General features: G+C 38.3%; 5 protein-coding genes across 11 annotated transcripts in view; 3 read left to right on the forward strand and 2 right to left on the reverse strand.

Annotated features, from left to right (window-relative positions):
• The window catches only part of LOC146472817 (protein LTO1 homolog), a 74,144-nt gene extending 67,169 nt beyond the window's left edge, over positions 1–6,975 (forward strand). Inside the window, exon 7 of the mRNA XM_085119057.1 lies at positions 6,189–6,975. The gene's annotated coding sequence lies outside the window, so the exon portion shown is untranslated. The remainder of the gene's footprint in view (positions 1–6,188) is intronic.
• On the forward strand, positions 1,300–8,294 carry LOC146472823 (protein LTO1 homolog). 2 transcript variants are annotated; one of them, XM_085119050.1, is made up of 7 exons: positions 1,300–1,413; positions 1,483–1,588; positions 2,829–4,179; positions 4,367–4,437; positions 5,101–5,215; positions 5,827–5,979; positions 6,986–8,294. In XM_085119050.1, exons 3-6 carry the CDS (start codon positions 4,027–4,029, stop codon positions 5,890–5,892), a joined length of 405 nt encoding a protein of 134 aa, XP_084975176.1. In that variant the 5' UTR covers positions 1,300–1,413; positions 1,483–1,588; positions 2,829–4,026; the 3' UTR covers positions 5,893–5,979; positions 6,986–8,294. The 2 variants fall into 2 exon arrangements, with proteins under 2 accessions (XP_084975176.1, XP_084975175.1); XM_085119049.1 differs by lacking the exon at positions 2,829–4,179.
• Positions 8,295–8,803: 509 nt separating this feature from the next.
• LOC146472824 (techylectin-5B-like) lies at positions 8,804–12,630 on the reverse strand. 6 transcript variants are annotated; one of them, XM_085119020.1, is made up of 4 exons: positions 12,191–12,630; positions 10,931–11,034; positions 9,953–10,336; positions 8,804–9,670 (listed from the first exon to the last, which is right to left on the reverse strand). In XM_085119020.1, exons 1-4 carry the CDS (start codon positions 12,319–12,321, stop codon positions 9,408–9,410), a joined length of 882 nt encoding a protein of 293 aa, XP_084975146.1. In that variant the 5' UTR covers positions 12,322–12,630; the 3' UTR covers positions 8,804–9,407. The 6 variants fall into 6 exon arrangements, with proteins under 6 accessions (XP_084975146.1, XP_084975144.1, XP_084975148.1 ...); XM_085119018.1 differs by having other exon boundaries at positions 10,925–11,034; XM_085119022.1 differs by having other exon boundaries at positions 12,202–12,318.
• A 3,674-nt stretch (positions 12,631–16,304) lies between these two features.
• On the reverse strand, positions 16,305–18,400 carry LOC146472825 (uncharacterized). The gene has a single exon (XM_085119004.1). It carries the CDS (start codon positions 18,243–18,245, stop codon positions 17,184–17,186), a length of 1,062 nt encoding a protein of 353 aa, XP_084975130.1. The 5' UTR covers positions 18,246–18,400; the 3' UTR covers positions 16,305–17,183.
• Positions 18,401–18,540: 140 nt separating this feature from the next.
• Positions 18,541–22,179, forward strand: LOC146472826 (transmembrane protein 19-like). The gene is made up of 2 exons (XM_085119015.1): positions 18,541–18,920; positions 20,303–22,179. The coding sequence occupies exons 1-2, from the start codon at positions 18,665–18,667 to the stop codon at positions 20,947–20,949; spliced, it is 903 nt and encodes a 300-aa protein (XP_084975141.1). The 5' UTR covers positions 18,541–18,664; the 3' UTR covers positions 20,950–22,179.
• The last annotated feature ends 1,178 nt before the right edge of the window (positions 22,180–23,357 follow it).

The following is a 23,357-nucleotide window of genomic DNA, read 5'->3' on the forward strand; positions in this document are numbered from 1 at the left end:
GTTGACACGCGCGGGGCGATTTCCTTTCCGCCTATATATATCGGTCTATATTATATCTTACAGAGTTGGTCATTCATCATCACAAATCTAAAACCAGTTCCAGTTATAGATGCTTTTATCTGCAAAAACGGCGTCGTATCAAAAATAGGCTTATTATTTCTTTGAAAAAAAAAAAAAAAAAAAAAACCCTGAAAATTTAGGTCTGCTAAAGCATCTGTCTCGTTTGGAAAAAATCAACCGCGTTATATCTTACCGGTTACGGTTATGAAGGACTTCCTCGGTGGGAACTCTTAGTTATAGGTCCACCGCGGTAAAATGCTTTACTCCTGGCGTCGCTTTATCCGTCAGTTTTTGTGCTATCCATGACAGGCCAACCAATAACCGGCATGGTGACGAATCTTCCCAATATAAAAAAAAGCGTTTTACCACTGTTGTACGTATCCCTTTAAAACCTTTTCCCTTAAAAATTTTTTTCCATCAGTTTAAGTTAAAAGGCCCAAAGGCAAGGATGACTTCGAAACTCGTTTTCCAAGTTCGTCTGCTTTAGATTCATTCGTTTCTTTTTCGCGTTGCAAAATGTTTACTTTGTTGTTTACCGAGGCCGCATGTGCTAAATCCAATAAAGGACATTCAACCATGAAATGGGACCATTGATTTTCATTTCTTTTTTATATCATTATTTCCAGTCTTTCGGCTTTATTTCACAATATGATCAGGTGGGCTCCTGCTATAATTTTTAAAATATTATTTTATCTTGCACAGCCAACGACGTCAGTTAGACTGCCCAACTGTTTATTTAATATGTTACACAAATATTGAAGAATGAACTGCTTCCGTTGTGAATTTTAATATCGTGTAAAATGATGAGAGTACACAATTATTGAAACTTTTAGTTTACTAACTGAAGAAAACAATCACACAAATGAAGCGAACTTGTTTGTTGAAATTTTCCTTCAAGCCAGTGACTCCAAAGAATTGTTTTCCGGATGGGTAAATTTTTTCCGCGGCAAATGCAAATTTTGCTATAAAAGTATATTCTACATCCTTTAAGTATCCTAAAGTGACCTGAAGTGTTGAGATTTTAGAGATAAATGTCAAAAGACAAAAGAAAAGTGATATTTTCGATCGGTCAGATGTCAACGTTGTTTGTTATAACTATATTCTCGGATCTCAAGCTTCTTAAAGGCAAATTTTAATATGGCTTCATTGAAGCATCGCTGTTGACTTGAGTCACTCAAAGCTTCAACCCTCTGGCCTCTGTTTCGTGTGGGCCTTCCTCAGGGCAGAGGGAGGGGGGAGGGGGGAATTTTAACTGATGTCGCCGCGCAATGCTTCGTGGGTAACCAAATCCAAGATGGCGTACAGAGACGAGATTGATGACGCTTTTGATGCAGTATTTTTTCTCGAGGAAAGGTGCCTTAATATTATTCCGATTCCATAAAATTGGAATCCCAGTGAAAAGATATTTCTTCTGTTTTAAAGGTTTTACGACGAAGGATTTAAGGAAGGCTACAAGGATGGGAAAGTCAAAGGTTTTCAGGAAGGTCGACAGTTGGGTTTGTTGAAAGGCTGTGAAGTTGGTCGTGAGGTTTGTATCCATGCATTGTTGGTTATGAACTTGCTTGTGCTTGGATAGGATGATTTAATATAAAATACAACTCTTGAAGTAATTGTTGACATGTAGGGGTGGCTATGTGAAATATTTGCTAAAATCTTTGTTCAGGAATATAGTGTGTGAAAGTGAGAAGTGATCATCGCAGTGAATTTTCAATTTATGCTATTGGAAATTCAGGCTTCAACGGGATTCGAACCCGTGACCCGTCTGCATTACCGGTGCGATGCTCTACCAACTGAGCTATGAAGCCACACATTGGGAGCAAGGTCAATTCACTGCGATGATCACTTCTCACTTTCATCTACATGTAAATCCGCAGTTCATATATGAATCATTTCATCTACTTTACATCATTTCACTCCTCTCACGGGAAAAATGGGAACCCACAATTGACCTTGCTCCCAATGTGTGGCTTCATAGCTCAGTTGGTAGAGCATCGCACCGGTAACGCGGAGGTCATGGGTTCGAATCCCGTTGAAGCCTGAATTTTTTTTTTCAGGCTTCTAATTTCCAAATTGGAAAATTCACTGCGATGATCACTTCTCACTTTTTTCTACATCCGCAGTTCATATATGAATCATTTCATCTACTTTACATCATTTCACTCCTCTCACGGGAAAAATGGGAACCCACAATTGACCTTGCTCCCAATGTGTGGCTTCATAGCTCAGTTGGTAGAACATTGCATCGGTAACGCGGAGGTCACAGGTTCAAATCCTGTTGAAGCCTGAATTTTTTTTTTTCAGGCTTCTAATTTCCAATTGCATAAATTGGAAAATTCACTGCAATGATCACTTCTCACTTTCATCTACATCCACTGTTCATATATGAATCATTTCATATACTTTCAGTTCTTTACATCAATAAAGTGTGTGTTCCTCCGGTACGGGTTGGTGACGGTTACCAGCTAGCCGTTTACGTACAGTGCACACAGCATGACACTTAAGTCGTTTCGCTGCATTTTAAGATTGACATATACTGTAATTTTGAGGCCGGTTTACTCCTAACACAAGGGTATTTGTTATAGACTGAAACAGATATTGGGTAATTTCTCTTCATTTAAGCTGATATACTGTATTTTGCATTTTAAAAGACCTTTTCGAACGTGACATGAATTGTTATGAATAACAGTTTCCCTCAACCAACTGTCAGACAACTGTTAGTGAATAGTTCAGCAACACTCCACTGACAGGCCAGGCTGCTTTTTATGTAGGTTATGCTGAAGATCTTCAGTGGCGGTTTCCAAATCGGTCAGCCTACTGGCACACGATCATAGTTTTTGGTGTAAAGCAGTGTAAGACAAAGGTAATGCCTGGGTTTTGATTACTTCATAAGCGTTGCCATGACGAAAATTATTTAGGCTTTTGAAAACTTTCACCATTCAAACAAACTGTTTTTGTCCATAAAAAATATCCATGATTTTTTCCCGGTGTAGGAATTAGAATCTACTGGTGGTCGGCATAACATTTTCCTTGCATAGGTGCATAGGCGCCTCAGCGACCTCTCAGCAAAGAACTTCAAAATGGTCAGCGTATCTTTGGTGTGGGGCGTGTATGGAATACACCCTGGCCAATAGTCCAGCATCAGGCTTCCGACTGTTTACCAGTTTGTTACTTTATGAACATCCAATGATTTGGCTTCACATTCCCCACCACTTTGCAAAACTGGTTAATTTCAACAAACTGTTGAAACAATACTTGTTAATTTGCCCACATACATGTATGAACTCCCCACAAGAAACTTTCTCATGCTATCTCAGTTAATTTTAGTCTAAGTTAACTTGCAAGCCCACACAATATGTAATTTACTCAGAAAAGATAAAATTCCTGTAGTTTGCCATTAATTCTTGTGATAATTTATATTATTATAATTATCTGCCAGTGTTCCCCAGCTCAAGTGCTTGAGATTTTTTTCTTCGTGTGACTAGCACCCAGATTTCTCACGAGTTTCAAAACTAAACACACAGCTTGTAACATCATTTATAGGAATATTTTTGTTTGAAATTGAATCAAGTTTGCTAATGCTGGACGGTTTATTATGGAATTACAGTCAAACCCCTTTTGAGCAGTCATCCTTAGGGAATTGGCAAGTAACCACTTTTAAGTGGTCACTAAAGAGGAGTTGTCCACCCAATAGGGGCTCATCAGTAATTAGTCTAATTATGCGAGATAGAAACAGCTTTTTGTTTGAATTACGCACAAAATAAATGGTTAGAGTTTTGTGATAACTGCTGCATGTGATACCTGTTATCCACCAATTCATACTTTCACTGATAATATTGTCACAGAAATTTGCAGCCTTCAATATTCTTTTGTGAGTGTTTTAGTTTCACAACAATAATTTGCATGGATGAGATAATTATTTTGGGATGAGTCTGAAATAGTCTGTGATAGCTATTCAAATATGTTTCAATGATGTCCACAAAAAGTTATAGAATGATATGCAATACAACTCTGAGTCAATTTCAGTGCTGCTGTGAAGTCTTTAAAATGACATGTCACACCATAATATCTATAATAGTCGGCACCTCCCCATCGTGGACACTTCGTTGGCTCCATCCTATGGTGAGTTTGTATTTCACAGGTTCAACTATATTTTATTAATTTTCTGATGATTGATTTGGATCAATAATTTTAAACTATAATATAATAATTATTATTACCACTAGCAAGCTTGTTCAGTAATGAATGCACCTCTAGTCTCAAATTGCTGGTTCATACATATAACTTTACTGAGTTTTATTTTTTTCAGGTTGGGTTCTATCTTGGGTTTGTCTCAATGTGGCTTGAAAATTTACTGGAAAGCCCTAATGTTAAACCAAGGTAAATATTATTTTTTTTTGTGTTATTTTTCTTTTTGTTGGAGCAATTACAGAATACCCCACCACTCTGAAGCTAAAATGAGCCTGAAAAAGCTGGATTTATGTGGATTTTGCAACATGCAGTCACCCTATCCTGAAGCTAAATAACAAAAGATACTAGAGTAGTGTGCTTCATAGCTATTTCAAGTACATGTAGCTGTGTTTATGTTGTGGTTCAAATTTTAGTTTCCTTTTTTTTTTTCGTATATGGTAATGTATGATGATGAGTATAAAACAAAGGAAAATAAAAATTGAACCACTACATATTCGTGGCTACCCATTGGGCAGGGTAATCTAGAGGCTCTGGACTCCACATTTCTAGTGAATATTTTGAACAAAGCTGGTGAGTCAATAAGTGGTACCAAAACTGTCAAGTTATGCTATTGTACATAGAGTCCTTAAGTGATGACATCACAAAAACTAAATTTTTAAAATTATGGGATTTGTTAGTATATTTGCAAAGAGCATGATGAAAAATACCTACTTGCCAAAAATCTTATTGCAAATGGGGGGGCGAGATATTAGCTCTGTTATACCCTGAAGACTCCATACAAATCCTTCTAATTTTGTCTCAGTTCCAAACGTTTGGAACTGGGACAAAATGGGCATGAAATTTGTTTTTCAGGTGTGTTAAATTGGTGGAAACGTTAAAGGAGATGATTCTGGCACTACCTCTCAATGATCCCACAAATGAAGAGCTGTTTGCTAATCTTGAGAAAGTGCGGGCAAAATTTAAACAGGTAGAAGACTTAGTTTACATTGTATCATATACCTCATTGTAAGAAATTAAGAGCTGAATTAAGGACGGTGCCTACTAATACCAAAGTATTTTTGTGCGGTTTATGACTTTGCGGGAAAAGCAGATCTTAGCAAGGCCTCTTGGAATCCAAAAAGAAAATTGGGGGTAACCACGCATTTTTCAGAGATAATTAAGCCATATTTTCTTTAAAAAGCGCCAAAATATAAAGGAATGTATGGGATTTTTTTCCTAAATTGAAGCTTAGTTATCTCTGGAAAATGCATGGTTACCCCCAATTTTCTTTTGAGATACCAAAAGCACTTGCTAAGTTCTGCTTTCTCCATATAGTTTTAAACCGCGCAAAATTATCCCTGTATTAGTAGGCACCACCCATAGGAAACCCGAGTATCTCGAGATGCGCAGAACGTATGCGCGGTAACAATAGTAGGCACCGTCCTTAAAGTGGTGCAATTTTCCAATCTTGTAGCATTACTTTGTGTGATCTGTGTGTTGATAAAGTGGAGTACCATTTTACTTAGCTTGCATGCACATGTAAGGATTATATTATATTCATATGGTTTGAATTTTGTTGTTTATATATAATTATATTAGGTTTGTTCACTTCTGGGAGTTGGTGCAGAGTACCATAGTTGTGAAATGACTGGACTGTCCTTCTGAAAATGAAAACAGGTCTTTACTGGTAAGACTGGTCAAAAGGGTTGGACCATGCAGGAAAATACAAATGATCCAGTTTGCTTGAAAAAGGTGAATACGGTAGTTGTAAAATTCTTATAGCATAATTAAATATCATCATCATCATCGTCATCATTATCATTGTCCTCGTCATCATCATCATTATCATCATCATCATCATTTATGTTTTTGTATCCAATGATGCATAAGGTGCAAACAAAAGAAAGAGTGGTCACAAGGGTTTCATCATGCAGGATAATACAATCCAGTTTGTTTAAAAGGCGAATACAGACTACATGTAGTTGTAAAATGTTTGTAGCATTTATATCAGATATCATCATCTTCATATTTATCATCATCATCATTCATCTACCTGCATGCAGCCAATAATGCATAAGCTGCAAACAAAGGATTTCCTCTCTGCTCTGCTGGTATACCTGCCAACTTTTTCTAACCCAAATTAAGGCGTGAGATTTTTCTCCTGGGAGTGCTAGTATTTTTGAATAGAATGCAACTATATCCAAAGATTTCCGAAGACTTCCGAAGACACCTGAAGATTTCAAAGACGTTACGAATAATGCTGAAGTTCTCAAGAATAAATGAGTATGTTTCATACAGTCCTTCAAACCTTAGAGATTTTGGGGAAACTATTATCATTTACTCATTTTATATGGACTTCTCGTTTCTCGCATTGAGCTAAGTTTACATTTTTTTAGGAAATTGTGTCAGTTAAAGCTGTAAAAGCTCACACTTTTAAAACAGGTGTGAGAAATTGGTGCATAAGCATGAGTTGGCGTGAGATCAAAGATTTCAACCCGCAGGCATGAGAGTTGGCAGGTATATCCCAGCTTATTTTTCCAATTCTTCTTTTGCTGCCAATCAGTGCCACGCAGCACAATCTGCCTCTCGATGTAATGTATAAATAAATTTTATTATTAATACTATTGCACTTTGTGCATTCATTTAAATGTACCAGTTACCAGCTTGGTATTTCATTTGACAAAAACAAGTTTCCTTAACTCCCCTCTTTCAGCACACCCTTAATTAAATCAAACAATTTTCTACATTTGTGTTGTAGGATTCTGTGTTGATGAGCATGCTTCGTTCTTGTCAGCAAAGTGGCAGAGAACATATAAACTGGGACAGGACACTTCAAATATGTCATATTCAGTTTTTTTTTGTTAGGACAAACACATGAATAGCAGATGGATGAATTCTGATCTTGCTTGCGCTTAAGACAACTTGCGTGCCCAAGTAGCGAACAAGTATTGATTTCATGACGTGTCATATTTTAATGTCAGCCAGACAAGTAAAATTCCTAAACTTGAAAACTTCTGTTGTAAGACTTTGAACTTTTTAACAAAAAAACTAGGATTTCTTTATTTCTGAGTACCGTAATTGCTTGTGTTACTGACTGAATAACACTGATCATTCTCAAAAAATGTATTCCTTTCCACCTTTCATCATTTTATTTTGTAGTGGAGCTTCCACATACGCTAAAAGCCCACTTCAACAGGGTACCAAACTCACAGAAAGGGTACAAAACACCAACTGTAGAGATTTGATTTACTGCCCAGGGTGTGCATTTCATTTGGGATCTCAGTGGAGAGTAGTTATTAGAATATTATTATTAAATGCTACTTGAATCACTTAGCATGGTCATGTCCCCTGTAGATTGTGTGGATTGGAAAACTTGTCGGGTATACCCAAAGGTTCTGAATCTTTTGTACTGAAAAATTCTTTGCCATTTGATTTGGCTGTCATTGCCCATAGCTACCCTTAGAAACCATGCTTGCCTCAAAACACTGACATGGTTACAAAAGAGTTTTCCCTGGTACTGCATGCATATTATTTCCAGTTAACATTATTGATCTGGTTTTCATTCCCTCCGCGAAGGAAGGTACAAACAGAAAATGGCTGAAAATTGAGCCATCCATGCTGTTAAATGATGTGGAATTTTCACAGGTTGTCTTGTTCCTCACAAAAAGTTGCCAAATTTAAAGAGATAATGGAAATCCCTTCTGCAGAAAATTTTAAAAATATCGTTTTTGCCCCTACTGAAATAATTTTAAAGGTTTTGTCGTTTACCTAAAAAAAAGTTATCCTTTAATAAGGGTGATACTTAGTGTGGTCTAATAAACTTGTGATCTCATATTCTGGATGAAATAAGTTGGAAGGTGTTGGTTTGTGTGGAAAAATTTTACGCAGAATGATCTTTGATTTACTTTTGATCCATGATTTGGTCAAATAATTAACACGAGAACAGGGTGTCAGTATGTAGACCATATCTGTTTACGAATGTTTTTTTTTTATCGCAAAGAAGCATTAAAGAATAAACCATTTTCAGACTATTATTTGGAAAAAATAAACGGTTATTGGAAAAAACATGGTAGGAAAGGATGAGCGTGTACGAGTTGCATAAAACTAAAGTGCACCTAACCCCCAAATTTTGTTTTCGCTTAAATAAATCTTTGCACCTGTTTGAAACGCATTGAGCCTTTTTTCAACCAAATCTTGACTTTTTATAGGCTGTAAAAGTTACGAAATCTAGCCATCATCTGTCCCATGACCAAGCTAGTAAGGGGCATGGGTCTATTCCTTACATGACGTCACAAACTGCGTTGCATGCATTTTCACAAAGACTTAATACAGTTTGTGACGTCAAGTAAGGAATAGACTCATGCCCCTTACTAGCTCGGTCATGGGACAGATGATGGCTAGATTTCGTCACTTTTACAGCCTTTAAAAAGTCAAGATTTGGTTGAAAAAGGCGCCAAATAGCGCAATATGTTTCGAACAGGTGCAGAGATTTATATAATAGAAAAAAAATTGGGGGGCTAGGTGTACTTATAACGTCAGACATAACTGCTAAAGACAGATCTTCAGCCCGAAGGTGTATTTAGTAGCAAACTGCTCTGGACCAGGCCGTTAGAAATAAAAGATATTATATTCGGAATTTATGATGCTTAATTATTTCATACCTTTACAAATTATGTAATTCTGGAAAGAAGATATCCTTTTGATCTTTGTAAATTAAATGACAAACATTTGTCTGCGGGATTTCTTGTGCAAACGATGAAAAGCACTGGCGAGAGGAAAAGACAAACTCTCCTTTCACTACAGTAAGTGGATCCTTTACTCCAACCCATATCACCTTGAATGGGTGTTGTCCATACTTAATTTGTGTTTGTATTCTTTCTCTTTTTTTTTTTTTGTTTTCTTTTATGGGGTTTTCTTGTAAATTTTGTATTAGTGTTTTTGTAATTATAAATCTGTAATTTAAGCAATTAGATTAAAAAAAAAAAAGAAAAAAAAAACGAGAAAGAGATGTAAAAACGAAAGAAGACTGAACAGAGAAGTTAAGTGTTCAGGTACACAGCTTTATTCACCAAAAATACCCATTACAATAATGAAACAGAAATGATTCCCGCTCTGTTTAGTGATTAAAAACTGAAGAGCTCTTTGGAACCAGAGATGGTTATAAAAATGCAAAGACAAGTTTAAAACTTCTGTGGTCTGATCTTCATCTCCGCTCTCTTCGCGGAGTAGTGATTTCCTTTCCAGTGATACCAGTTGACACCGTCAGAGCTTGACGAGTGCTGTCCATGATGATACAAGCCGTTCAGATTGGAAGCGTGACAGGCGCCGTACCACCAGGCTCCTTTGTATTGCACGGCACAGTTACTCGACCAGCTGTCATTGTCCCGATCTTTGGTTGAAAATGGGACGCCGCGATGGGTAGAAAGGGAATCTCCAGCAGTTCCTAAAAGAAAATTTACATTTTAAATTCAGTTCCAAGAAGATAAACAACCACAGAAACCCATACTGATTATCATGAATGCTGAGATCCTGAAAAGTGTTTTAGCGTGGCTCTCAAACGGTTCAAATTTTTATTGACTACTGATCTTAAGACACTGGCCACTTCTGGATAGCGCTGCGTTGTTTTAACCTCATTTGCACAGTCGCTTCTCCTCCTTTCACGAAAGAAGAGGTGAAGGGACCCTCGGGACGAGGAGGGACGCGTTTGCTTTAAAAGAGTGCTCACCCGAGTAAGTGCCAAGACTCAGCTGATACTTAGTTCTCTCGCTTGTAACAGCAAAGTAATCGTACTCAGCATAGGCCGTCTTCCCTTTTGTGTCTTCCAAATCCACACGAAGTCTGTTTCGTGCGCTTTTAGTCAGCCGGTTTATCTTGTCCAGTCCCAGCCAAAACTCGCCATTAAGGTTACCAAAGCCCTGTTTGTAGTCGTTCCAGCCGCGGTAGAAATTAACCGAGCCGTCTAGTCTCTTCTGGAACACTGTCCACCCCCCACCGGCTGTTGTTTGGTCACAGAACACATCAAACGGGCCTGAACCATCAGGATCAATTGTATAAACACCACTTTTTTTTCTGCCGGATTTGTACAGCTCGGCACAGTTCTTCTTGTGATCTGAAAACCATAAGGAAAGCAAAACAATTTATTAGTTAACACGCGATGGAAACAACCAGTGTCACTGAATCATCAGAGTTGATCAACCGTGAATTGTAAATAATATAGCTGCCTAAACTTGCATATAAGAACAATTACAAGATGAAGTTAAATCATCAGTGAAAAAATATAATAAGAAAGCTACACCTCTCCACAGAGAATTGCTTGATACTCGTTTTAATGAAAAATAACAAAACCTTTTCAGTGCAACATTCTTTTGACAGGCCATTGCATTTTTGTCCCGAGATCTTTTAGTCAATTTGTCATTTAAAAATACAAAATTAAAGCGATTCAACGTTTCGATTTATAAATAGGTTACATTATCATCAAGAAATAAAGTCCATTGAAGTTGTGAAGTTCAAAATGAATAAAATTATTAAAACAAGCGGCATTCCTATGAGCTGAAAGCTCACAGAAAAAAAAATTGTTAAATTTGTAAATTTCTCTTCAATATTTCGCCGCTAACTTGTTGCCAATATTTTTTTTCGGTACATTTTAAAATCGCTTTTATCAGTGTTTTATTGGGACATAAACGAGCGTTTCAGTTACCTTTACCAGTTTTTTTATTCCCTGTGAGTGCCTCTATTTTCTTCTGGAGATCCGAAAGTTGTAGCTTCATTTCTTGCAAGAGTTTCTTCACCTCTTTGTTGGGTCCCGCACTGAAAGTGTTGTAAATGAGATTTTGACATTTACTGTTAGTCGAGGAAGTGGGCCCCTTCCTACTGTTGCCTGATTCAGCTGGGCTGACGGTCGATAAAATCAGCACCAACAGCGAAAACAAAGCTTGGATGGCCAATGAAAACATCGTGAGCGCTCGGAGGATAGTTTCACAACTGTTTCTAAACACTGCTTATCCGGCTGATAAAACGGTGCACGGTCAGCAGTTCCTGTTTACTTTTTCGCTTACAAGACTTTTCGCGTCTTATTAAGGAAGTCAGTCTACGTTTAGAACAAAGGAAATCATTTGCAATTTTGTACCTTGAACCTAACTAAATATTTCACTGTTACGGGAATATTTGGCAGCCTCCTTAAGTCTCCCTCGCAGCCGTTTTTAGTGTCGTCATGCGTTGCGTTTTGAGACTAAAGGCTGGTTTCCATATGATCGCGGATCGCAGATCGCAGATCGTAATAAGGTCTGCGATCGTCTGCGATCATATGGAAACTACTTCTGCGATCCTGCGATCGCGATCGCAGGTGATCGCAGACCTTATTGCGATCTGCGATCTGCGATCCGCAATCATATGGAAACCAGCCTTAAAAACGGCTGCGAGGGAGACAGTAGTACTTAGCGTCCCAGACTGAATAAAATGGTACGGTATCCGGTCGTTTTCGCTACACAATACACCATTAATTATGAAAATGTGATTATTTCTCGTTCTTAAAGTGAGTTCGGGTGAAAAATTATCTCAGCTTTTTCTACGTTTCACAGTGCTAATTTGCATGAGAAGTAAATTGAGTTCAAATATTAGAGAATCGAGTGAGCTGCAGCGTGGCGAAACGACCGGTAACGCTGTGGATGAACAAGATTCAGGGGCGTAGCCAGGGGAGGGTTCCAGGGGTTCCGGAACCCCCCCTCTCCTATTTTTAACAGTGATTTTATCCCAGCAAGAGTGGAATGGACTCTTGACATCTGGACCGAGTGGTTCGATCTAGCGGTCACTACCGCTGCAAATGTAGGTGAGTGTGCCTTCCATCCCGCGCCGGATCAATTAGCAGCATCGCGACAATGTACCAGCCCAGACACCATCTGATTACTATAAGAGGGCAGTTGCTATTCCCCTTCTAGACCATCTACCATTAGAGATGAAAACATACTTCAATCTTACTAATAATGCTGTCTTGTCCAGCCTCATAATCTTCTTCCTGAGCTGGTAGCCGTCGGAGACAGAAATCCTGACATTGAAGCAGCGCTGGAGTTTTATGAGAACGACCTTCCTTCTCCTCATGTGGTTGATGTTGAGCTCATGCGATGGAAGAGAAAGTGGTGCAGCACTGAGGACGCCGACCTTCCCACCAGTACAGTTCAGAAACTCGCAGCATGCGATCGAGAGTTCTTTCCTAACATCCACACCTCGATATGCATTTTGTGCACGTTGCCGATGACGTCAGCTGAATGTGAGCGCTCATTCAGTACACTAAGAAGGTTAAAAACATACCTGAGGTCGACCATGTCAAGCGAGCGAGAGTGATGAACATCCGATTACCACTAAGACATAAATATCGAGGAAGTGATAAACACGTTCGCTCAACGGCAACCAAGGCGTCTTCCCGGGGGGGTACTCCTCGGAATTCTTGGTGGGGGTGTGCCGCCCGGGTCTTCGAATCCCGACCCTATTTCAGACCTAAACATGCCATTTTCCACACCCGTTTTCAGACCTGACCTCTAAAATTCATACCCGTTTTCAGACCTGATAATTATGCATCAGTGCCGAACGGAAGTTGACGCAAGGAGTAAAAGTGAGCTGGAATGACATAGTTTATCTATTTCTTTTTCTCGTTATCAGTTAGTCGTTCCAGTTACGTACTGAGAAGACAAATATGTTTGTAAGCTTTCGTAAATGTTCCCGGCACCAAAAACCCGACCCGATTTCAGATCGCAATTGTCAAAATCTATACCCTATTTCAGACCAAAACGGCTCAAAAACCATACCCTTTGGGGCGGCACATACCTATATACCTTATATAGGGGAGTACCCCCCCCCCCGGGGGGCGTCTTCTGTATGCGTAGCGTAAACGCCAAAGTCTTGTACGTACATAATGTAAGAATTTTAGACCAACCATTTTCGTTGGAACCAATTTGGAACCCCCCCCCCCCTCCTAGAAATCCTGACTACGCCCCTGAGATTGCAGTACTGAGTAGTCGACTAACTGACCGTTTCCCATCAAGCGCTCACTGGCCATTTTTTGACGCAAATCTGTGCTTTAAGGAAAACTGAACCGTGAACAGGCGTACCCGCAAACGAATAATAGAAACACGTATGTATGTTTGGTATCATTTCAAAACAAAAGTAGAGCTCTTTTGGAATAGCTAATAATACAAACAAAAGGGTCGGAATTAGGCCCCCTTTTTTTCTTAGAATTTGTCTTCAAGAGGTACTTGGCCAACAAGGCCGTCAGAGCACTGTCAAAATGAGCTGAGGCAATCAACATCAACCTGAATATAAATTTATTGATATCGATCAAAGGGCAACCAAATCCATCGCAGGATTGCTCCTTATTTTTGCTTGAGAATCGCTCTAAAATCATGGATCTGCAGTGTCAGTAAGTCTGTTTAACTTGTTGCTTGGTCGAATCGGCGAGTTTACTAAACTGTGGTAATTCACCTGTCACCCGTGAAAGGCCGCCCCGTTTTAAGTATGTCGTAAAGCGGTTTAGTTACTCAGACTCACCAAAAACACTTCTCAGCTTGAGCTCTCAAAGTAAAATCCGCAACGTACTTAATTAATTTTTTATGTTTGCCCGCTGTTGATATATTTTTTTTTTACCAAACTTTGGGAGGGCTCAAGCAGTTTAAGGCCTGGGTTTGAAGGGTGTTAAGAAATTATGAATGATCCCAAATATCTTCGGTTTGTCTGCCTAGAAATGAATGAAATTTTCCCTGAACATAAAACTCGATGTTCTCTTTTGCCTTAACGTTAAATTTTGATCACGTGACACGTCACGTGACCAAAAAATTAAAATTTCGTAAATCGGCGATACGGCGGCGAATTTTCTTTACATTCTTTTACACTGAATTAGTGTTTCCGAAGCAGATTTAAAATATTGAACGTTCTACGTTTGGAATGACTGTCCTCAAGTTTTTAAATTATCGAAATTAACAATCAAAGGTTGAATTGTGGACTAAGAAATGACCTTTGTCCTGACAATTTTTTTCTGGAGAACAATGGACGATCATTCCAAACGTGAAGCGATGAAGATATTTAATCTTTATTAGAAACGCATTTTTGTTTGATGTTTTCTCTTAAAGCCGTCGCCTACCTGTCAAATCTTTGCTTTTTTCCCAAAAACGATCACGTGACATGTCACGTGATCTATAGCACTACTTATTTTGCTTAGAAATTTTAAGAATGATAAGATCTTTTTATCTTCCAAATTTCAGTTCAGTGCCATTGAATTTGTTAAAGTTATCTTGAATAAACAATTTTTCCTCTTAACAGGCCTTAACCCAGGGCTTAAACTGCTTGACGGGGAGGGGGGTGGTGGGGTTGAGATATTTTCCTCTGCCAACCCATAATTTTTTTATAGGCCATTTTACAGATGTGTGTTTAGTGACCTTGCTTTGGATTGGAAGCGAGGCTGGGGGTGACCTTGTTTTGATACAAACCTCAGTTTTTCATGTATAAATGCAAACCAGTTAGCATCAGAACAGCATGATCTACATATGAAAAACACTGAGGCTTGTATCAAAATAAGGTCAACCCCAGCCTCGCTTCCAATCCAAGGCCAAGTCACTAAGTACACAACTGTAAAATGGCCTATTTACAGTAAAATGATGTGGAATTGTCACAGGTTGTCATCCTCACGAAAAGTTGCCAAATTTCAACAGAAAATGGATATACCTTTTGCAGAAACTTGTCAAGTAATATTATTGACCCTAAAATTAATTTTGTTATTTAAAGCAGTATTTATACTGGAGCATGCAGTTTAGCATAGCTCATAACTTTAAACGTTATATCCCTTGAAACATTATCTTTTTTTTGTAATAGTTGACTTCTTTTTCACTCCTGGCTATTATGTGTTAAGCAAATACAGTATTTTCAATTCCTGTTATAGGCTTGCAGTGTGTCAGTATGCAGTCCATGTAATAAATATCTTTTTTTTTTTTTTCACAGAAAAAAAAAAGTCAAGGATAAATAAGATTCAGACTGTGCTCTTTGGAAAACTAAAATGGACAATGAAAAACAGAGTGCGTACGAGTTGCATAAAACTTAAACATCAGACGTAACTGGTAAAGTCAGATCTTCAACTTCAAGTTAGATAGAGGTGCAAGCTCATTAGTGTTTTGGAAAAAAAAAACTTGTGTGAAATCCAGGACAGTACAGGGAGGTGAATGGCAAATACTTTCTGGAGTTTAAACAGCTAATCAGAGTGCACAACAAGCACTACCCACTTAGTTATGGGTAGTGATTGTTATCAGATTTATTACACTCATTTTGAAATCACTGGTGATCCTTGCAATCTGATTGGCTCTCAACAGTGCAATTTATTCCCAAATTGCACCATTTTTTGCTCTAAATTGCGTCTTTTCTTTAGCCCATCAAAATGGAAATGAAGTAACAAAAATAGCAATATTGACAATAAAACTCCGTGATTTCAAAATAGGTGTAATAAAGTGGTAATTGAACTTTGTGTTGTGCAATTTTGGTCTGAAATCATACTTGTGATTTCAAATCAAACTCGTGCTGCGCGCTCGTTTGATTTAGAAATCACGTGTATGATTTCAGACCAAATTGCACTCCACTCAGTTTAATTACCATTATTTATTACATCCATGTTGAATTTACTGGTGATCCTTGCAATCTGATTGGCTCTCAACAGTGCGATTTATTCCCAAATTGCACCATTTTTTGCTCTAAATCGCATCCTTTCTTTAGCCCATCAAAATGGAAATGAAGTAACAAAAATAGAATATTAACATTGAAAAATATACTCTGTGATTTCAAAATAGGTACAATAAAGTGGTAATTGATCTGTGTCGTAATTGAACTGTGATTTCAAATCAAACTCTTGCTGCGCGCTCATTCGATTTTAAAATCGCGCGTATGATTTCAGACCAAATTGCACTCCACTCAGTTCAATTACCATTATAAATCGCTATCCAGTGGATAAAATGTACTCCAACTAATAACTTTTATCCACTGTATAAAGTTATCCACTCTTTGAACGATAATTGGTGCCAGCTGATCAATTTTGTTGCACAAGCCAACCGAAAAGTAACCCAACCATTTATTGAAAATAAGCCTGTCTGAAGGCCTAGGATTACTGTCATGTAAAGCACCACAGCGATGCACAAGTAATTTTATAGTTAGAAATAAATATAATTATTACTGTGGAATTGTACCTATGACAAGCAAATAATTTTTCTTCCCCTGAGTGTATTAATAATTATTAGCATAGCGGAAACACAAACATTATTAGGGAGCTTAAGCACAGCCGTTCGTGAGCCAGGCCCACGGACAACAAACGGAAGTAGAATATTTCCTTTTTTGGTGAGTTTTTGCTCCTCACAACAGACAGGAAAAGGTCTTGTTGGACGTCTGTGGCTTGACGTTAGAAACGCAATGGCGTCAAAATGCTCCAAAAAGGAAAAAATTCGACTTCCACTCGCCGTCAGTGGCTCACAAACGTCTGTGCTTAAGCTCCCTACTATTTTGATATTTCCCTTGCTACCTTTGCATTTTTTTATTTAAATCAAAGAAAATGTTGCAAAAATAACAAAAAAGAAAAATTATAAGAAAAATTATGTACCAGGGCAAAGTTTTTTACTCCAATAAAAATGGCCCATTTTAGCTTCTGGTAATTAGTTTTTCAAAATCTTAACAGTAATAGACTGCAAGGTGTCTCTCTTTTGCTTGAGAATCCGTGGGCAAGAACACAAAAAACTGAGTGAGCACGAAATTTGAGGGGCTTAGTCATGTGCATGAGCGCGAATCCGGTGTCCGCCCTAATTGCGGCTTTGCCCCTCGTGCTTGCACTTGCCCTTCAAAAATCGAGCTTGCTCAGTTTTTTTGCATTCTTCCCACAGATTTTCGAGCAAAAGAGCAACTGCTCTCAGTCTATAACAGTAATGAATATTTTGGACGTCAAATTATTTCTTCTTTGCCTTCCTATTTTCAATGTCTCTAAACAGAAGTGGTGGGGAGGCTGGTTGTAATTCCTTCTTTCCTTTTTGTCTCTCATTGTTTCTTTTAACTTTTGGTGGTACCCAAGGAATTGGATTACAATAACTTGGTGCAGGATATGACCCCCATTCATAATACCCAGTCAACATTCCTCCAGTGTAGCCAAAGCTGTTATAAACTGGTCTAGGCCTCTCTTTGACCTCCGCAATCCATCTACCATAAGCCTCTTCACTATGTAATTTCCTTTCCACTTCTCTATCTTTCTTTATCCTTGCCTCGTCCTCCTCTTTCCTCCTCTTCTCTTTCTCTCGTGTTTTCTTGACCTCCAGCCAGTTGTTGTAATTCACTTTTGCTTTTTCTAAAATTAAGCGGTTTGAATTCTGTTTCTTTTCCTGCTCAATTTGTTCCTGTAGTCGTTTCTTTCTGTTATCCTCTGCCATTGCTTTCTTTTTGTTTTCCAGCCATTCCACATACTTCTCGCTTGCTTGTTTGAGAAGTTCTTCCCTTTCTCGTTTTTCTCTGTCACTCTCCTCTTTCTTCTTCTTCTTTTGAAGTCTTACTTGTTTTGCCTTCTCACGACCTTCTGCAGTCTTGTGGATGAGCCAGGTTTCCCACGGTGAAAGGCAGTCTCCTTTTTTCCCAGTCGTTTTAGCGTTTTCAGTACCAAGGCTTTCAGTGTTTGATCTAGAAGCAGACCTGGTGGTTTTGCTCGAAGATTTCTTGAGCTCAGCTGAATGCGGAAAGTACGAATTAGTTGGGGTCATATGCCCGTCCTTCCTGATCTTAGCTGAGCCGTTTGATCTCTCAAACACAAAGCTGTAATCCTTCTCGCTATGTTTAGACTGATGAATAATTTCGTTGTCAGTCTCATCATCGCTGCTCAAGGAACCCTCGGAGAGTTGGGGTGGTTCAAATCTGCCGCCTTCGTCATAAACTGGGGAGAGTAATGAGCGAGTCGATTCACCAAGGGAATCGTCCGAAAATGTCTCTGTATAAACACGTCTGTCTCCTCGCAGGCTTCCGTTCATCGTTACTCGTAAATTGTGCTTATTGCTGTCTTTTCATCTGAGTTTTTTCGGTAAAGAATCTGTGGGAGCTTTTCAAGAAAACCGTCAACAAACCGCCGCCATTTTGAAACGATACCACAGGTACCCCACATGGTACAAGCAAACATCATTTCCGGTCGGCGTCGTCAATTTTAAAATTACCAAGCAAGGCGTCGTGAGGAGAAAAAAAAGGGTGCCGTACTTTATTTTTTATTTATATTTAATTAAACTGTAACATTAGGATAAGCTGTCTGCGCCACCAAAAAAAGCGAAAATTATCCGTGCTGGAACGGATGCTTTCAGTTGAGGCGGTGAGAGACTGAGTCGAGTTTGCCGTTGGGAAAGTTTGTTCTATGGACCGTTCTATACCCTTCTACGCTAACTGAAAAGGTAGTATTAATATGGTCATTCCATTCTTGCATTTCTTAGTAAGAGCAGCTTTCGCTGTTTTTTCGTGTCTGGTTATCGTACAGCATGGATTGAAGAAGAAATCACTTGATTTGACCGGTGCTATCGCTTCTGTTTTTGTGGGATTTGTATTGACCTTGAGCAACCTTTGCTTCTTCGCTTCTTGTCTAACGTTCTTTCTCACGAGTTCTAAGCTCACAAGATTCAAGTCTGAAGTCAAGGAGAAACTCGAAGACGATTTCAAGAAAGGTTGGTGGTTTATAAAGCTGAGGAGAGCGTCTGACGCTTTTCTGAGATTTTTTATATAGTTTTATTTGTATTTCACTTCCACCCACGAGCAATGACAAGAATCCAACAGGAACATGCAGCTCATTAACTTTCATTTGAAGGGTGATGCTTGGATGTCACATACCAATTAAAATGTTACAGTCTTCCCCTTCATGACTCTGATCCTTCACTTGTAATTTAGAGGGGCAGGTTTATTCTGCTTATATTTTCAGTAAACCTTAATTGTGTAGGTCTGATGTCCACAGTCTGTCCTGATGAATATAATTAATTATATATTGAGTCACAAAGTTCACAAATCTGATTAGTTTTTATCAGGCCTGATTTGACATGCAATTGAAGTGTCTGCCCAGCTGCAGGTGTTCAATTACCACTGTTGCTTGTGATTGGACAGCTGTTCAGTATTGGACAGTTCACTTGTTCTCAACTTATTTCACAGAACTAACATTGATACAAAATTACTTTTTAGCTAATAGGTGGTTTGCAACCAATCCCTGGAGATTCAAAAAGACAACGGCCGGTATGGCGGCCATGTTGGATGACAAAACAAAAGGTTCTGTCATCCAACATGGCTGCCACACCATTGTCTTCTGGACCTCTAGGGATAATTTGGTTGCAAACCACCTATACAAGGAGTACTGCTGATTTATTGGTTTATGGCATTGTGAGGTGATAATAGTCTCCTGTGGAGGCATGTGTAATTTTAAAACTCTATGAGCTAAAATTTCGAACTTGATTTTGAGGAAAATGTATTGTCTTTGAGTTACTTTATTAATAGAGTACTGGTATGTAGATTTGATGGATTTTCCTAAAATTTGGCGAAAATCTTCTAGGGGTAATGATGATAAACAGTGTCTAGGAGTTTTGAAATTCAAAATTCGTGACAACCACTTGAGCAACACGGCTGGATATCATGATGACCAATCAAAATATTTAAAAAGCTTGACACCGTCTTGTTGACTGATGTCTTGTGAATAAAACTGTACCCTACCCAATAAATTCAATTGGTCATTTGGAGGTTTATTGGCTCCTGGTATTTTGCAAGAGCTTGCTTGCAGGTTATTCACAATGTGAAGAATATTGTATAATTTTCATTTTTGCCAGAAACCACATTTATTCAGCTGTCCATGGATATATAGTTTGGCAAAGTTTTCTCAAAACTGGCGCGTCAGGAAAAATTTTTTTCCTGAAGGGCTCCCGTGAAAGTAGGAAGTATCCTTTAATGAAATTGTTTTCACAAACAACTTTGATTGGTCTGTAAATCACCGAGTCCAGTGATTCTGGGCATTAATTATCAATTAACTTTGTCGGTGACAACCTTTGACCTTTTACTGTATGTTTTGCAGGGGGCCAGAGAAACTGGATCCAGGTTCTGTGTAATGGAGGAGTACCAACGTTATTAGCTCTATTTTATATGGTAGATGTAGGTATTGGAGAACATCCAATTGACTATGCAAAGGATTTTACTTCTTCAGTGCTTTCTGTTGCAATTCTTGGATCCTTTGCTTGTAGCTGTGGAGACACGTGGGCTTCAGAAATAGGAACAGCAATAAGCTCCCATGTTCCTGTGCTTATAACGACATTCACCAAAGTCCCTGTGGGAACAAATGGAGGTATCACAATAACAGGTACAGTTGCAAGCATTCTCGGTGGCACTGTGATCGGAGTTGCATATTATTTAACATTGGTGTCAATCTTGGCGATTCGAAGAATCACCGCGATTCCACCGCAATGGCCGGTCATTTTGATTGGTTGTTTAGGAGGTTTTGTGGGATCTGTGTTTGATTCCTTACTTGGTGCAACTTTGCAGTACTCTGGGTATTGTTCTTTGAAGAAGCGTGTTGTCAACAAGCCTTCTCCAACTGCAAGACACATTTCAGGAAGATCCATCCTGGACAACCATGCGGTCAACTTTGTGTCAAGTCTTCTGACAAGTATCGCAATGCCATTTATTGGGTACTTTTTATGGAAAGGAATTAATGACGTTGACTAGTAAAAAAGCTTAAGTTTTAGGAGGAAGTAAGAGAAAATGCTGCCATTCTCCAAATTCTTGGACAGGTTGTGTTACACTATAAAGTGTCACAGAGCTGGATGTCCAACTTGAAAACACGATGTTGAAAACTGGTCGAGAATAAACTGCGCTCAAGCAATGGTCTCAGGCAAGACAGAGGATGCAAGTCAGAGTACAACTTAGGAAAAAATGCAAGGCCTAGATAATGATCAATGTCAACATCATACAATAGTCATGTGGTGGACTGATATCCCTTCCATGGTGGAGCAATAGTACTCAGAGCTATTCCGTCAAATAAGGGGAAACAAAACACAATTTATTGGGGGACGCAGTTACTGGTAAGCCTATTAGACAGTTAGCAGTTATGGCTGGTAAATCCAAATGACATGATCGTAAATTGAACTTTTATGTTGAACATTTTGAATTTCCAGTTAGTTTAATTTTCTTCATAGCTTGTTGTAAGGCTTGCCTAGGAGTTGTACTCAGAACTTTTATTTGGCATTATACTACAGATTTAGATGGCACAATGTTTTGCTTACAACTCTTGTATGTTATAGGCCATTTCTGAGTTGATTTGAATCTCATTATGAAAGCAAGGCTAAGTGCAAAGTCCCAGATAATATGGTAGGTCTTTTAGCTGTGAATTATGCAACCATTTCAATTATTGGGACTGTGATCGTAGTAAAAATATCCTCAACAATTTCATGAGCTGATGTTTGTAAGGCTAAACATTGGGGCTGATTTGAACTGGCCCCTACAAAGAAGCCTAATCACTATTATTATTTCTTGTTCAGCTGTACTTCTTAGACAATATTAAATTATTAAATAACTGAAATAGGTTCAAAGACAGGAAAATGTTACTTTTTCCTTCACTCATGTGGTAGGAACTGAAAACAGTCAATTAATACATTAATAATAATTAATAATAATTATTGTTACTTGAATTTATTATGTTACCCTTGCTGTCAGCCATAATTTAAGCTTATTGTTAAAATAAGTTCCTAGGTAGTATATACGTAATGCAGCCTTGGTAAAAAATGTGTACATTTTAACCTTAACATTATGATAGTTAACTGATTTCATCCACATACTTGTAGTTCTTATTCAGCTGTGCATGCTTGTGTGGTATATAGAGTGACAGATTTTTGTTTGACCTTGAAATATGGCCTAGTCTGTAAGTGTTGACTTTGTTAATAAATTTGTCTCATCAGCAAAGCCTCATTCATGTTTCCTCTGAAGATCACCCTAACAAGCAAAGTTTAGTTTTGTTTGATTTGAACCATGCATGCAACAGGGTTGCCACAGTCACAGAAATTAAGTAAGGGGAAACATTTCGTAATAAACCCTTCTCCAAAATGGTGGCAACAGATTTAAATGACTTAAAATTGAACTGAATGAAAAACTGATACCAGCACTGGAAAGAGCACCTTAGTTTACTTTAGTAAGTTCCTTGCAAAGGTTCAGCATATTAGGTGTTATATCAGCTTAGGAAATGTAAGTCATACAAACGTCTGTAAATTTTTCATTTTTTAACTTACATTTTCTCAGCTGATATTACACCTGATATGTTGAAACTTTGCAGGGTTACTAAAGTAAAAGTGCTCTTTCTTTGCTGGTATACGTTCTTAATTTTAACTAATTTGAATTTTGGGCCGCCATTTTGGAGAAGGGTCTATTATTTCAAGGTCAGGGAAAAGTCAGGGAATTTTGCATCAACTGAAGGCATAAAGATTCTTAATTATGCCTTCAAGTCAGTGAAAAGTCTCAGGGAATTTTATTTTTTATCTTCAAGTTGCCATCAGGTTTGCAAAAGAGTTTCCTTAATATTGGCAAAGGACATTAAATTTTATGAAGGAATTGATTTCTGCGCCTTCTTCATCAGCTTCATTGCCAATTTGTGTTTAGTAGTTTTTCAACATGTTTTATGAGCCATTTATTTGTTATTTGTAGGAATCACGGCATGAAAATTAAGATTCTTTTAGGAATCGGCTGATTTTATAAAAAATTCAGAGCTTGAACACAAATGCGGGTTTTTACTCAGTCGCGGTGGGTCAGCGGGTTAAAACGTTCAAATGCGGGCCAGACCCGCCTGGCGCGGGTCACTTGGGGTCTATGGTTATGCACCGAGCTCTACAACTACAAAAGAACTATAACTATAAACAATTAGTCATGTGCAGATATGCACAAGTCAATTTATTTAATAATAATATTATAGCGTTGTGAGCACTCTGTATTTAAAAGGAAATAAACTTTTAATTGTTTCTTACATTTGACTTTAGCTTGTTAAGCATGCAAAAAATCTTACTTCCAAGGTGAATTTTCTTCATACTTTTAATTAATAACTTCTCCCCAGTACTTTTATAAGAAAAGTATGGGGACAACATTGGAGA

This window comes from Pavona decussata, unplaced genomic scaffold, assembly GCF_977016875.1.
Source record: "Pavona decussata unplaced genomic scaffold, jaPavDecu1.1 SCAFFOLD_96, whole genome shotgun sequence".
Classification (NCBI taxonomy): Eukaryota; Metazoa; Cnidaria; class Anthozoa; order Scleractinia; family Agariciidae; genus Pavona; species Pavona decussata.

Coding starts and splice junctions, on each gene's coding strand:
- LOC146472823 (XM_085119049.1), top strand. CDS start 1,316: ATGTCGCCGCGCAATGCTTCGTGGGTAACCAAATCCAAGATGGCGTAC. Junction 1,414..1,482: donor GTATTTTTTCTCGAGGAAAG/GTGCCTTAATAT, acceptor TCTGTTTTAAAG/GTTTTACGACGAAGGATTTA. Junction 4,438..5,100: donor AGCCCTAATGTTAAACCAAG/GTAAATATTATT, acceptor TTTGTTTTTCAG/GTGTGTTAAATTGGTGGAAA.
- LOC146472824 (XM_085119016.1), bottom strand. CDS start 11,180: ATGTTTTCATTGGCCATCCAAGCTTTGTTTTCGCTGTTGGTGCTGATT. Junction 10,337..10,924: donor GAATAAAAAAACTGGTAAAG/GTAACTGAAACG, acceptor TATGGTTTTCAG/ATCACAAGAAGAACTGTGCC. Junction 9,671..9,952: donor GAGTCTTGGCACTTACTCGG/GTGAGCACTCTT, acceptor ATTTTCTTTTAG/GAACTGCTGGAGATTCCCTT.
- LOC146472825 (XM_085119004.1), bottom strand. CDS start 18,245: ATGAACGGAAGCCTGCGAGGAGACAGACGTGTTTATACAGAGACATTT.
- LOC146472826 (XM_085119015.1), top strand. CDS start 18,665: ATGGTCATTCCATTCTTGCATTTCTTAGTAAGAGCAGCTTTCGCTGTT. Junction 18,921..20,302: donor CGAAGACGATTTCAAGAAAG/GTTGGTGGTTTA, acceptor TATGTTTTGCAG/GGGGCCAGAGAAACTGGATC.